This window comes from Trifolium pratense, linkage group LG7 (genome assembly GCF_020283565.1).
Source record: "Trifolium pratense cultivar HEN17-A07 linkage group LG7, ARS_RC_1.1, whole genome shotgun sequence".
Classification (NCBI taxonomy): Eukaryota; Viridiplantae; Streptophyta; class Magnoliopsida; order Fabales; family Fabaceae; genus Trifolium; species Trifolium pratense.
In genome coordinates, this window is record NC_060065.1 from 43,285,144 (window position 1) to 43,299,555 (window position 14,412).

Genomic DNA, 14,412 nt, shown 5'->3' on the forward strand with positions numbered 1-14,412 from the left:
AGATAATGGACATGTCCAGTAAAACACAGCTAGATGCCAGCATAGTTAAGTGATCGGTCGGGCTTGGGTACCGACAATTCAAATTTTCCAAACCCACACCCGACCATACATATCCGTTCAAGACTGAAAAGTCTAACTTGTCGACCCGCAAACCGATTTAAAACCGCCCTGTTCGGTTTTTTGGCTCTCGGGTTTTACGGTTTCGGTCGGTCGCTTTTTTTCTGCACACCCCTAGAATGGAGTAACATGCAACAATAAAGGACATGTGTTATAGCTCTTGACTTAAGTAATGAGTTTATCTATGGACAAGTTCCAAATGAAATCTTCCAATTACCCTCACTACAAGTGCTTGATGTTTCTTATAATCTTGGTCTTCATTGTTCTCTACCAAACTTCAAACATCAAGAATCTTTGCACAACTTGAATCCTAGCCATACAAATTTTTCAGGACCAATTCCAAATTCCATTCACAATTTGAGACAATTATCTACATTAGATCTATCAAATTGTCAATTTAATGGAACACTTCCTAATTCAATGTCTCATCTTACCAAACTTGTTCATCTAGACTTGTCATTCAACAACTTCATCGGTCCTCTTCCGTCTCTTAATAGTTCTAAGTCCCTCAAAGTTTTATCTCTCAATCACAATGATTTCAAAGGTACAATTCCATCTACTCATTTTGAAGGACTTATAAACCTCATGAGCATTGATTTAGGTGATAATTCTTTTTATGGAAGAATCCCTTCATCATTGTTTAGACTTCAATCTCTTCAAATCCTCATGCTTTACAACAACAAATTTGAAGGTGTATTAGAAGAATTTTCAAATGCTTCTATGTCATTATTAGAGATGCTTGATTTAAGTCGCAATAATTTTGAAGGGTCTATTCCTATGTCTATCTTCAAACTCGAGAGACTTCTTTCGCTTCAACTTTCCGAAAACAAGTTCAATGGTACTATTGAACTTGATGTGATTGGAAGGCTTCAAAATTTAACCACACTTGATCTTGGATACAACAACTTGTTTGTTGATACAGATTTAAAGAATGCATCATCTTTCCTAATTTGAAAACACTTTGGTTGTCTTCATGCAATTTGAGAACATTTCCAAACTTTTTGAAATATAAATCCTCATTGCTCTACCTAGACTTATCTAGCAATCAAATTTCAGGAACAATTCCTAATTGGCTTTGGAGATTTGATTCTTTGGTTGCTTTAAATGTTTCCTATAATTCTCTAACAGATTTTGAAGGTCCTTTGCATAATCTTAGTTCAAGACTTGACCTTCATTCCAATCAACTAAAAGGTATTGCTCCATTTTTTATGAAAAATGCCATTTATTTGGACTACTCAAGCAATAGATTCAGCTCTATGTTGAAAGACATTCCAATGTGTTTGACAAAAAAGAGCAACACTCTTAGGCTACTAAACCTAGGTGGAAACAAACTCAATGGTCATATTTCAGATACATTCTCAAAATCATGTGATCTAAGGTTATTAGATCTTAGTGCAAATCTTTTGAAAGGGACAATACCAAAATCTTTGGCTAATTGCAAACACCTTCAAGTTCTAAACCTTGGAAAAAATCAATTAACTGATAAATTTCCTTGCTTCTTGAAGAAAATTTCCTCGCTACGAGTCGTGATTTTAAGGACAAACAAATTGCATGGCAATATTGAATGTCACAATAACAGTGGAAATTGGGAAACACTTCAAATTGTTGATCTAGCAAATAACAATTTCAGTGGTACATTACCACCATCATTGTTACAAAGTTGGAAAGCTTTGATGATTGATGAAGATAAAGGTGACAAGTTTGGTCATATATTTTTTAATCTCTATGATAACTACAATGCTATGTTTGTCAAATCTCAACAGTGAGTTACAAATGAAGTTGGCTAAAATTATAGCAAAAGAACCACCTTTTTTGCTTTATCATGTAATCTCTCATGTTTTTGATGAAGGAGATGCTCGTAGCAATTATGATGATTCAGTTACAATTGTTAACAAAGGTAGAACATTGAATTTGGTTAAAATTCTTATTGCTTTTACTTCATTGGATCTCTCATCCAACAACTTTGGAGGACCAATACCTGAAGAGCTTATGAATCTTATAGGACTGCATGCTCTTAACTTGTCACAAAATACTTTCTCAGGTAAGATACCTTCTTTTGTAAGCAATCTAAAACATCTTGAGTCCTTAGATTTGTCCATGAATTCCTTAAGTGGAGAGATTCCTACAGAGCTTGCAAGTTTATCATTTCTTGCAGTTATGAACATTTCATACAATCACTTGGTGGGAAAAATACCAACTGGAACACAGATTCAGTCCTTTCAAGCAGATTCATTTATAGGAAACGAAAGGCTATTTGGACCTCCTTTGACTCAAATTTCCAATGGGAGAAAAGGGTACTCACCAGAAACACAACCACAAGTATCTGAAACAAATTATGAGAGATCAAATATTGATTGGAATTTCTTAAGTGCTGAGTTGGGATTCACTTTTGGTTTTGGAATTTTGATACTTCCCCTTATTCTGTGGAAGAGATGGAGGATGTGGTATTCCAAGAAGGTTGATGACATGCTTTATAGGATCATTCCTCAGCTTGATTTTGTATATGAACATCATGGAGGAAAAAAGTATAGAACTTTGAGGTGGAAACCATACTAAACATTCTAATATGTAATCTTGTCTTCTTTTTATTATTAGGTCTAGTAGCCTAGTGGCTAAAAATTCCATGTTAAAGGTGAACAAGTGGAGTGTCCGGGGTTCGAACCCCGAGGCCTGCAATCTTGTCTTTCTATTTTATTTAGCGTGAAAATAAAAAACTATGTATAGAAAGTTGTCCTATTGTTAAAATTGATGTGTATGTCAACTTTTTATCACTAGACCAATATTATCCTATGGTAAACCAAAAGAATAAGGACTAATTTTATTTCTGATATTGTTTTATCAAGTGCTCATCTTCTCTCCCTGCTGACGAGCAATGGAAGTAGATAGAATTCGAAGACCGCGATTTAAGTCTGTCAATGCAGATTCACATTCAGAGATTATTTTTGTAACAGAAGAAGGCCCTTCAGAAGTTTCTGAATATCCAAAAGCAAGAGCTCCATGTGAGTCTCTAAGATTCCTTAGGTTCCTAAGAAACTGTTGCAAACATACAGAAAAAATTATAAAATGAAAATCTATAGAAGTCAGCAACAAGAATATTATTCAAAATATGGTTACCTATAATTGCTCGGTTCTCACTTAACATGAAATAACAGCAGAAGAAATAGAGCAATGTTTAATAGAAACCAACACTAAATTTACTATGCTATATTAATAAGAATACGATATTCATCACGTCTTTTTCCCTATTTAAATATAAATGGGTTTGAAATCGTGTTAAGAATGAAGTAAACCATATTAAATTATACACCAACAGGTTTCTATAAGACAAGCATTTTAAGAAATTAACTGCCTGATTGAAAGTGTGTATCATAATTCAAGTCTATAAATTTTAACATTGATCCAAAAATGTTACTCTTGTTGACACATTTGAGATGCACTTTTGTAAATATATTTCCCCTTTTCTTGTTTATGTTTCTGTTGTAAATGATGCGATAAATTATTGGACTGATTAATCCCTATAATTAAGGGATTCAGTTTATGTTAATCCCTGAAATGATCGTTCAAAGTCCATAATGAAAATAGGGCTAATTGCTTAGAAAAACATTTAATACATGAGCCAAGCATGGAAAGGTTACCTTCAAAAGCATTTTGTAAGCCTCCAATAGTCGACTAGCAGCTGGTCCAAACCCATGAAGTTGTGGAACTTCCATCATGTGCGTCCATGGCCGAATTTCCTACACAAAAGAGATTGTTTATAATCTTCCCAGATGTTACGAGCATGTGTTAGGGGCAGGGCGAGCATATCAAGTGAGAAACTTGTCTTATAGAAAATTAAAAGCAAATATTGACCATGCAATCTCACTGCTAATCAAAAATTGAAAATTATTTAAAGATCATGAACTTCTTCAATAGTTATTTATGGCAACACATATGATACATGAAAGACATGTATGTATACATGAAAGACACATTATACATTAGCTTCATCATTCAAAAATAGTCCCTTGCTAAATAGATATGTCTAGCATCAGCTACTCTTTCTCAGCACAATTTATCATTGAGTCTGTTGAAACAACTTTGAATATGCTAATAATAATGGAGAAAGGAATTCCTCATGGTATTGGTCAGGTGGAAGTGTGTTTAGTTGAGAGCCAAGTTAGGCCTAACTCAAGCTCAGTCCAATAAGAAATCAAGCCATTTTTTTGGCTCAAGCTCGACTCACCTAAATCTCCAGAGCTTCTCAAATATAATGAAACTGGTAAATTGGGTTGCATAGCCACTTGTATACTAATTAACTTACTTCCATTGGGAGATAAAGATTCCTTGCTTTGAGTAGGCAATCTTAACCCAAGAAAGTACTTCACATTTCCAAGATACTTCATCTCAGTTTGAGCTGCTAATTTTTATTTCAAGATATGTTTCTCGTCATCATGATCACCATATATGAGTATATAATCCACATATCATTGCCATGGCTCTGTCTAAACCCCAAAGGCATCACACTCTTATTGAAAAACCAAGCAAGAGAAAATTGCTTCAGTCGGTATAGCGCCTTTTTTAACCAGCATACTTCATTCCTATTATATGAATCATATTCAAGTGGAATCTCCATGCCTACTTCCTTTCCCAAGTCTCCAAGTGAAAAGGCATTTTTAACATCAAATTTATCTAGTTCCTATTTAAAATGAGCTGCAAAAGAAGAATCTTAAAAATTCTTAGGGTTGTCAATTACCACCCATACATGGCAATCCCCGCAAGGGACTGCTCTGTTTGGAACCCCGTAGGTGGACGTTTTTCTCTGCGAGGACAGGGACTGGGAGAAGGCAAAGTCAAAAAATAAGTCCCTATAGATAATCTATGTTGTAAATCCCAAATTGCAGTGCAGCCAAACCCAAAATTGAGAATGTGGGATGGCAGCTATCTTAGAAGGATCGAGAGTTTTCATGGATGTAGGAGTGTGAAGATATAGGTTAGGACCGAGGCTGATGAAGGAAGGGGCTGGAACGATGGCGGATGACGAAGGCAGGGGCTGGAACGATGGTGGATGACGAAGACAGGGACTGGAACGACGGCCATGACTGGTACAGCAGAGGAGAAAGCTAAGAAGAAATGAAGAGAGAGTGGGAATTGGTCGGAGAAGAAAAGAGGGTAATAAGGTTTTTTCAGCACAAAAACTCTTGTATTGCTCAATTTTAAGGGTCCGTTTGATCTGCTAAAAAATAAGGGACTGGACAGAACAACTTCTGTTGTACTGTGTTTGATTTAAAATTGTTCCTGGTACTGGACAAACTGGGGGTCAAGGGACAGGACAAAAACTAAAATTCTTGTCCCCCACTGAACCACGGGACAACTTTTTGTCCTCAGCACAAGTTGTCTAAAATACCAAAATAACCTTTTGTCCACCAAACATCGTACAACACAAAGTTTGTTCAATACCTTCAACGTTTATCATGTGCTGTTATGTCTTGTGCTGTCATGTACCGTTCTGTCCAGTATTTATGTTTTGCAGATCAAACGGACCCTAAGGGTATTTTAGGATTTTTCAAACCCTAAAATCAGACGATCTCTTGTAGCGGCTTACCAGCAGCGAAACACAATGCGATTTGCAGACACGGCCACAACTCTATTCTGAGACGCTTCACTGTGTGTGGGGAAAGCTAGCTAATTTTCCCTGCAGCTCCAGGCCGCTATTGACAACATAGCAACTAATACAGCAACTTTTGCTCCATTTCAAATTCATAGTTTAAACAACATCCTACTACTTTTTAGATCTTGGACAATTCTACAAATATGAGATCCATATGTAGTATCTAATACTCACGATGCAGAAGTTGAGATATTGACTTCTATAATAAATGTACCTTAATAGAAGCATCACTTACTTTCCTCTTCTTGCACTCTTCTAAATACCTCGTGCAATTCCTTTTCCAATGTCCGATCTGACCGCAATGGAAGCAGGTACCCTTCTTTGTCACCCCTCCCACAGGTTTCAAGCTAGAAGTACTTGGCTTGAACTTTTTCTTGCCCATGTCCTTGTGCTCATTTCCATTTTGGACCATCAAAATGGTCTTCCCTTTTCCTTTTTTGAGAATTTGCTCAGCAGTTCTCAACATGCTAGCAAGTTCGGGCAGAGTCTTGTAAATATTGTTCATGATGTAGTTCATGACAAGTTGACTATAACTATCCGGCAACGATTGCAGGATCAAGTCAGTGGCCAACACAAGGCCCAAAGGGTAACCCAATCTCTCTAGGTTCTCAATGTACCCAATCATCTGGAGCACATGAGGACCAACTGGGTTTCCTTCTGCCAGCTTGCATCGGAAAAGGGCTCTGGAAACCTCAATCCTTTCATATCTTGCTTGCTCTTTATAGAGCATTTTGAGGTGCATGATCATATCATAAGCCTCCATGTTCTCGTGTTGCTTTTGCAACTCTGAGTTCATGGTAGCAAGCATGAGACAGCCAATATCATGTGCATCATCGAAATGCTTCTTGTAAGCATCCTTATCAGCCTTAGGGGCAGTGGCAGCAGGTAGTTCGGGAAGTTTTTGTTCAAGTACATACAATTTTTTCTCATGCTTGAGGACAATCCTCAGGTTACTGTACCATTCCGGAAAGTTTGTTATAGATAATTTGTCATTCTCAAGGAGAGATTGCAGTGATAAATTTCCTGATGTATTTGTTGCCATGGTAATCTAAAAACAGAAACATTTGAAGTATAAGTATCATGCAATAAACATATTTAACAAGGCCTTTTGTTAAATATCAACGATTTCATTCAAATCAAAGATCATCAACAATGATCCAGATTCCAGAAAAACCCATCAAAGCAATTATAAACAAAAGTAACTAACTACACACATATTAAGAATAATGGTTAATCTCAACTAATTTTCCTGATGTAAAAAAATGCATTTCCCAAACTACTATTTCTTTTCGTTTAACTTCGTACGAGAATTTGTTTCATTGAAGGGTATTTTGATAATAATAGCATTAAATATGGTCAAATTGGTTGGGTTTTGCTTATATTTTTTATCACCAAATATGTCTTCTTTTTTATCACTAAATAATCTTATGAATTAATAGCCAACTCTATCCCTCTAACCATTTCATTTCAATCCTATTCTAAATAACACTTATTCTTTTTTTCTAAGTCACACCCAATGTTTGACATTTGGATATTACATTACATATATCCTATCATGTCCTACTAGTACTAATAAAGCTATCCTGCTTTGGCAGACCTACACTTAAATCCATCCTAGTCTTGACAAATGCTATGCATTGGAAGACATATTTTTATGAGACTTAATATTAACTTTTGAGAGATTTTTAATTAAATTTATCCTTTAAAGGTAGGGCCATGTTGGCTAAAACCATGGGCTAAGTACTCCAAATTTTTATTTTTATTTCATCAAATGCAATGCAAACAAAAGTACAAAACCAATATCGTTCGGGAGAAACCGAGTTCGAATTCTGGTGGGAACAATTCTTGGCTAGACTTTACTTACCTCGAGGCCGAACTCTGGATTACCGGGCCCCCCTTCCCCTTGGGAACCAGAGGGTTAATACAACAAAAAAAGTACAAAGCCAATAGTCTTCTATCAAAAACTAAACAAAATATATAATTAAAAAAAGGTATATACTCAGAAACCCTAGTACAGTCATTTAAACGTTCACATTTACACTTGAGGTGCTAGCTTAGTGGTAAGAGTTTATCTTTGTAACCTGAGGTACTAAGTTCAAATCCCCTCGGGGAAAGCTGTAAAATGGCTATTAGTGTCACTTTAATTAATACAACTTCCCCCTTCCTCAATTTTTTATTAAAAAAATTAATTTAAATGTTTGCATTTATTTACAATTGATAAAAGTAATACATTATGGTCAGTTATAATCATAGTCAGAAACATTCTACGACTACTACGACCTTCCTTTATTTCCTGGCAAAGGTTTTGTGGCTTTTCAGTTTCATAGACCCAGTGAGGCACATACAAACCAGTCTCTATGATAGCATGAGGCTTACCAGATGACAATTACAAGCGAACCTATCCAACTTTTATAGAGGCAACATAACTACAAGTTAGGCCATGGCAGGACAATGACCGTGTGACTGTTGATCCAGATGAACTAGTTATTCTGGTCTAGGTACTCAAACTATGAGATATTTAGAAGCATGTAGTCCCTGACTAAATTGAAACCAAAACTTCACAGATAATGATAGTGATGGTTTCGCCACTTCCATGATGTTTTCTTCACTCATACTTTTTCCGGGGTTTGAATAAATTAAAAATAGGGTTTGCAAAACACATTAGAGTAAAGCCTGATCAAACCTTGGTGTAAATCAAGTTGAATGTCTTGGCAGTTTGTAGGAATGATTGAAGATGTGCCCGCAGTTGGGATTCCACCTCAGCATACTCCTCATATGGATTGTAAGCATGCTACAAACAGGATAAAATAGCAGCTATATCAAAATTAGTACAGCAACAATACTCAAAACATTTTGAAACCAAAGTATCTTCATTTTTTAAAAAAATAAATCATAAATTAGAAAAACAAATGAAAAGATATTAAGGAACAGCGAAAAAATTAACACAAGGTTGAGAAACTGATCCAACTAATCTCTAACTAGTATGATAGGGACCAATATCGGAATGGAAGGGAAAAAAGAATGTATTGGTAACTCTCTTAACAGACTCTGAACAGATTTGTCTCCTTCCTTTGCAATGTTCTATCAGTGGAAATATGAGCTTGGCTTGGCTCGTGAGACTGGAACTTATCGTCCGTTCCCTATTTGTAAGAAGTCTGAACCCATGGAAGATCGGGCCTAATCCATTATGACGAGACCTCGGACCAAAATTGGCTTATTTTGATGATATCAACATAATGTAAAATACAAAACATTAATAAGGTGGTAATATATGGCCAGGCGAAAAATGAGAGAAAATTATAAGTTTCTGATTAAATTCCAGCAGGACATAAGATATCATATAATATGACTATTCAAAGACAAGAATTGGGTTTAAGATGTTCAGAAAACCTTGGACGCCAAGTCATCAACTTTTTGATGAAGATTCAACAATATTTTTGATTGTTCAGAAAGCTTGGACTCCAACTCAGAAACATCTGGCCTGAAAAGAGTTTAATTAAAGAAACAGAATGTTACTACAACTTATGAGATAGAAAGTTAGTGCAAAAGATAAATAATTTTCAAATTCCAATTATAAATCAGTTTGTGTGTATTGAATGAATAAAAATTCAACAGTCAAATCCAAAGTGTGAGTAAAAAATCTTTATGAACTACTTAAGACAAGGAAACAAATAACCTTTCTGACATGGCAACATCTGACATGAACCATGCCAGTCCAGTTCAAAGATATGCACTAATGTGATACACATGTTAAAACACTATATCAGATGTTACAGGGTTAACTAAGTAACTTCGGATACAAATGCAAGCCCATCATAATGAAATGAAGATATGATCCTCTACTAGAAATCACAAATTGAAAAGGTAAAAAATTCATGATAAGAAAATGAAGCAAAAATCTTTTACATTGGATATATGGACTGAATCTGAAAATCTGGAGGAAACAATTTATATTCTTCAGAAAATATTTGCGCCTGTTTCTCTGCAATGGAATCTATCAGTTGGATGTCCTTGGCTACCTGCTCGTCAATACTACAGAAATAAGAATACAAACCAAATTTATGTCAATACCATCTATGCAAAACTTTGATTATAGAAAGAAAGAAAAAACTCAGCATTTTGAACTATATAAAACCAAGGACAACCTCCATTCTGGATTATCAGCATGGATAGTTACTTCCACTAGATCTACAATATGACGAAGCATTTCAGCGCGCTCTTCATAGCTTCCATGTCCCTGTTAAATATATGCATAACATCAAGGTAAAATATAAACAAAATGAAAATGAAAATGGCTTCATATGTCAGAGAAATATAAAGTTATTCAATAGTAAAATATTAAATCTCATAGCTAGCGTATCAACAACCCCTTTCTTTCCAACTGTCTTTATAGGAAATGAAAATGAAAATGGCTTCATATGTCAGAGAAATATAAAGTTATTCAAACTTGTCAGTAAACATGTATCCAGTGACTAGTCATAAAGGCTTCTTAAAGAAACAAATTTGGTAAAAAAAAAAAGTAATACAAGTAATCAAATGACTAACTTGAATGGCTTCTGTATCTACAGTTGTCGTAATATCCAAGAACTTAGCAATTTCAGCCAAGTCTGCACATTTTAGCCATAACAAGTAATGTTACTGAAAGGACGATACTGTCAAAAGGTGCATCAGAGGCAAATTTGTTTAAAAATAAGAGACTAAACAACATTTTTGTAAAGATGTATGACAAAAGTGAAGTTGACAAAGCAATGATGACAGAATGAAACTCGCGTGTGAATAATAAAAGAAAAATTGACCATATGTCAATAATCATGGAACAAAAGAGGGCCTATTCTGTATAAAAGATAGAAGCTACTCAATGATAGATCAATGATAGTTGATTTTGAGCAGGTTGATATAAGAAACCGAACAGCACAAACCTTTTTTCTATTACTGTGTATAAAATGAAGAATTGCGGACAAAGCACAAACTTAGTTACAACGAAAGCTTATATGTTCGGGAATCAACCAGCCAATTTTGAATTTTTATAAGAACAGAGAATAAAAACTCTTACGCTGAATTAGAGCTGTCTCCTCGTCACCATCAAGGGCGTCCCCTTGTATGTTTTGTTGGGAAAAGGGTGACTTATCACCCAATAGCCTGTTGCAAGTACGAGAATTTAAAATCATTTCGTCTTAACAAAGACAGGCATACATCACAGAGTGTTAGCAGTATTTTGTCTTAAGACCTAAGAATCCTGTTTCCATTAACTTGTTTTCAAAAATTCCTTCACAACTCAAAATGAGAATGGTGTTTAACAGACAAAGAAAAGAAGATACCGAAAGAAGAGCCATTCCAAAAGGGCATAGCGCTCCATGCCAGCAAATAGGAGGGACTGTGCAGGGGCATTCGCTTGTGAGTAATTTAGCATTGTCAATTTCTTCTGAATCACTTCCATTTGCGTCGATGTCATCTTCTGTGTGAACTTATTTAGTTTTTCCTTTAGTGTCTACTGAGTTTGTGACATTCTATCTGAGAAAGATTCAAAACAAGCACTTAAAATGCTAGATGTTGTTAAATAGATTTCTAACTAGACATGGCACACAAGTTAAACTAGACATGATTCAAGGATTCATCAAAACAAGGCATGGTTATAGTTAAAATTCTTACATAATTAACTATACACAATGCTAACTAAGTCTGCATCAAATTGAAGAATGTACATATTCAGCCAAAAGAAAAATGTTTTCCCAATATCGGTGTTGTCGAATAGCAGCTATATTGGCGTCGTAGCACAACAGAATTTAAACAAATCGCTACTATTCTGCGATACACTATTTAGTACAAATTGTTGTCAAATAGTAACTATAATGGCACTATAGCGTTGTAGCATAGCAGAATTTGAACAAACCAATATTTTCCGCTATCTGCGATTGACAACACTACCCAAGATATACTTATATACACACCCACAAAATATCAAAGCACGGTAAAAGATCCCCACATTTAAAGTCTCTCTAAACCGCAAATCATAACTTGCTTTGTTTCTCTCCATGGCACCTTGGTTCACTGATAAATATATGTTCAGGTCATATCTCATCCAATGAGACACTCTTGACATATACACTCTTAAGCATATGCATTAAGATAATAATTCAAACAAAACTAAATTTTCATTCAACCAAACCCTAAATTTTCCCTACTTAAAAAATGATAACCATTCTTTTTTTGCATTCCATAGCCTGGTGGCTAGACTCACATCCTCTAAGTGTGGAGAAGTGGGGAATCCGGGGGTTCGAAACCCGACTGCTCCAATAATGTCCCTAGTACCTAGTATCTGAGCTACCCTAACGAAAATAATGGCAACCTTTCTATTAACTCAAAATAACATAGAAACAACAACTCAACTCGTGTAACACAGTCATAAGCTAAAAAATAATCAACAATTCATGAAGCAAAATTATCATGAAACCAAACTAAACAATAAAATATGCACGCTAATAAGAGTAGTTATAACTTTAGAAATAAGAATAGATGGATAAAATCGTTAGCCACATTTTCAAATTTTAAAGAAAAATTGGTGCTACCGAGTGTAAATCAAATTAACAGTTAAGGAAAAATTGTATCCATACATACATGTGAAATTTACTTGAGGGGGTTGCGATAGAGTGGTGAAATTGCTGTTAATTTTGGGAAAGGAAGAAGAAGAATGGTAGAGAAGGAGAAATTTGTTGAATCATCAATGGGATCAAATCAAAATGAGGAAAACAGAGAGATGGATAAATTATGTGGAAAAGTAATTAATTAATTAATTAATTAATTAATTAATTAAAATAAATGCTATAAAGAGTTTGGTGCACAATTTCAAATATAGAATTTTCTTATTAACAAGCTTAAATAGGCTTAAAAACAATTCGCTGTGCCTTTTTCCTTGCGTACTGTATCCCCTCTTTCATAATAGACCTCGCCAAATAATGCGGGAGGGCACTGTTAAGGATTTTGCTTATTTTATTTGTACTCTCTAAAATTTTCACATGTTTTTGTTATTAAATTAAATGAAAAAAATTAAAGAAATACAAGTTTTTATTTTTGGCAATGTATACTTCAAAATATTTGTTGGGATTAGATTTCAATCACTCATGCATACATATTCCCTTAATCAGTTACATAGGTTCTAGCCATTTATCAATATTATCACGTACTTACTCATCGTATGTTTCTGTTCCCAGATAACGCCGAGAAATTTATTGTACCTATCAAACCCCGATCCCTCGGGTGCTTAATCAATACAATATCATTAAGATCAAATACTTTGAGTGAATATTAAACCCAAATATATTCCTAGAGTTTTGAATTTAATAGATTTTATCCTATTTCAAGATTTAAAGAGTATATCCCTATAACACTTCAAATCCAAAGATTAAAACAAAAAAACACAAGGATAAAATCAATATTAATGAATAACTAAAACCATATATAACACCATGATCAATAGAAAAACATATTAATAGAGTAATTTAAACATAATCTCAACAAAAGAGAGATTAGCTACTCATTTGCATGATAGCTTTACAAAATACTAAGAAGAAAAGAGATGAACAAACATTACAATGATGATTCCTCAACTATTGTTTTGTATCCACCTCCAAAACCCCTTGAATATGCCTCCTAGGTCTCTCCTAGACGATTTTGAGTGGTGGGAATGGAATTAGATCTGTTTTTCTTCATCTGGTAGCCTTTTATAGTGGAACTGGATTTTTAAGCTGGCCCAGCCAGCTTCCTTACTTCATAGATGGGTTTGCTAACACGTGTCCCACTAGCCCTCTGAGTCACCTCTCAACTCTTCTAGCTTTCTCTGGCCCAGTCAGAAACATTTTGCCAATTCAACAGGGTCTGTAGCTTTCGCTGGCTTAAGCCAGAAACTCTCTGCCAATTCAACCAGATTTCTAGCTTTCTCTAGTTTTCTCTAGCCCAATCAGCATATATCAGTTCAAACATTAATTCTTCATAAAAAATTCAACTTTAATTACAAAAACCTGTCAAAATGGTTGGGATTAAAGATAAACTAACCAAAATTAGATCAACACATATATGCACAAGTTCTTGGGGACTTATATACACAAATCTTGCAAAATAAGTCAATAATTGCCTTAATTCATCATATAATTCAACTACTTTTTGGCACTTATCATGTATACGGTTTATTAAAAAAAAAATTAATTTAAACTTATATATTGGTTTTGTCATGCATGTAGTTGATTAATAATTTTGTTGATGATTGAGATGCACGACTCTAAGAGTCGTATTTAATACATAAGAATGAGTAAAATTTAATTGTATTATTTATCTAACATAATGTGATGCCTAAAGTGAACATTAAAATGAGACCTAACAAAAAAATGTAAGAAAAACTAACATAAAAGTAATATTTTACAGAACATAAACTAAGAATATTTTTTATAAGAAAGTTAAAAGATGTTTGAAAAACACTTGAATTGGTATAGAATTCAATTGTTATATCCCTTCTATGAGAGAAAATATGAGAGAATCCAAATCCAAAATGGAGCTAGGTACTTGAAAGTTAGTTATCAATGGTTGTTATCTTTTTGCTTCTTCTTGTACCGTAATGTGTTATACGTGTAGCTTCTTCTATTTCTTTTTTTAAAATT

The 14,412-nt window shown here is 34.5% G+C and overlaps 2 protein-coding genes across 3 annotated transcripts; one reads left to right on the forward strand and one right to left on the reverse strand.

Moving 5' to 3' along the window:
• The first annotated feature begins 537 nt into the window (after window positions 1-537).
• LOC123896461 (receptor-like protein 32) lies at window positions 538-2,673 on the forward strand. The gene is made up of 3 exons (XM_045946843.1): window positions 538-1,025; window positions 1,160-1,809; window positions 1,967-2,673. The coding sequence occupies exons 1-3, from the start codon at window positions 538-540 to the stop codon at window positions 2,671-2,673; spliced, it is 1,845 nt and encodes a 614-aa protein (XP_045802799.1).
• Window positions 1,778-12,702, reverse strand: LOC123895110 (AUGMIN subunit 7-like). 2 transcript variants are annotated; one of them, XM_045945317.1, is made up of 11 exons: window positions 12,380-12,702; window positions 11,083-11,275; window positions 10,818-10,903; window positions 10,310-10,371; window positions 9,910-10,001; window positions 9,671-9,796; window positions 9,155-9,245; window positions 8,448-8,555; window positions 5,979-6,812; window positions 3,753-3,851; window positions 1,778-3,150 (listed from the first exon to the last, which is right to left on the reverse strand). In XM_045945317.1, the coding sequence occupies exons 2-11, from the start codon at window positions 11,214-11,216 to the stop codon at window positions 2,956-2,958; spliced, it is 1,827 nt and encodes a 608-aa protein (XP_045801273.1). In that variant the 5' UTR covers window positions 11,217-11,275; window positions 12,380-12,702; the 3' UTR covers window positions 1,778-2,955. The 2 variants fall into 2 exon arrangements, with proteins under 2 accessions (XP_045801273.1, XP_045801274.1); XM_045945318.1 differs by lacking the exon at window positions 5,979-6,812 and having other exon boundaries at window positions 12,380-12,689.
• Between the last annotated feature and the right edge of the window lie 1,710 nt (window positions 12,703-14,412).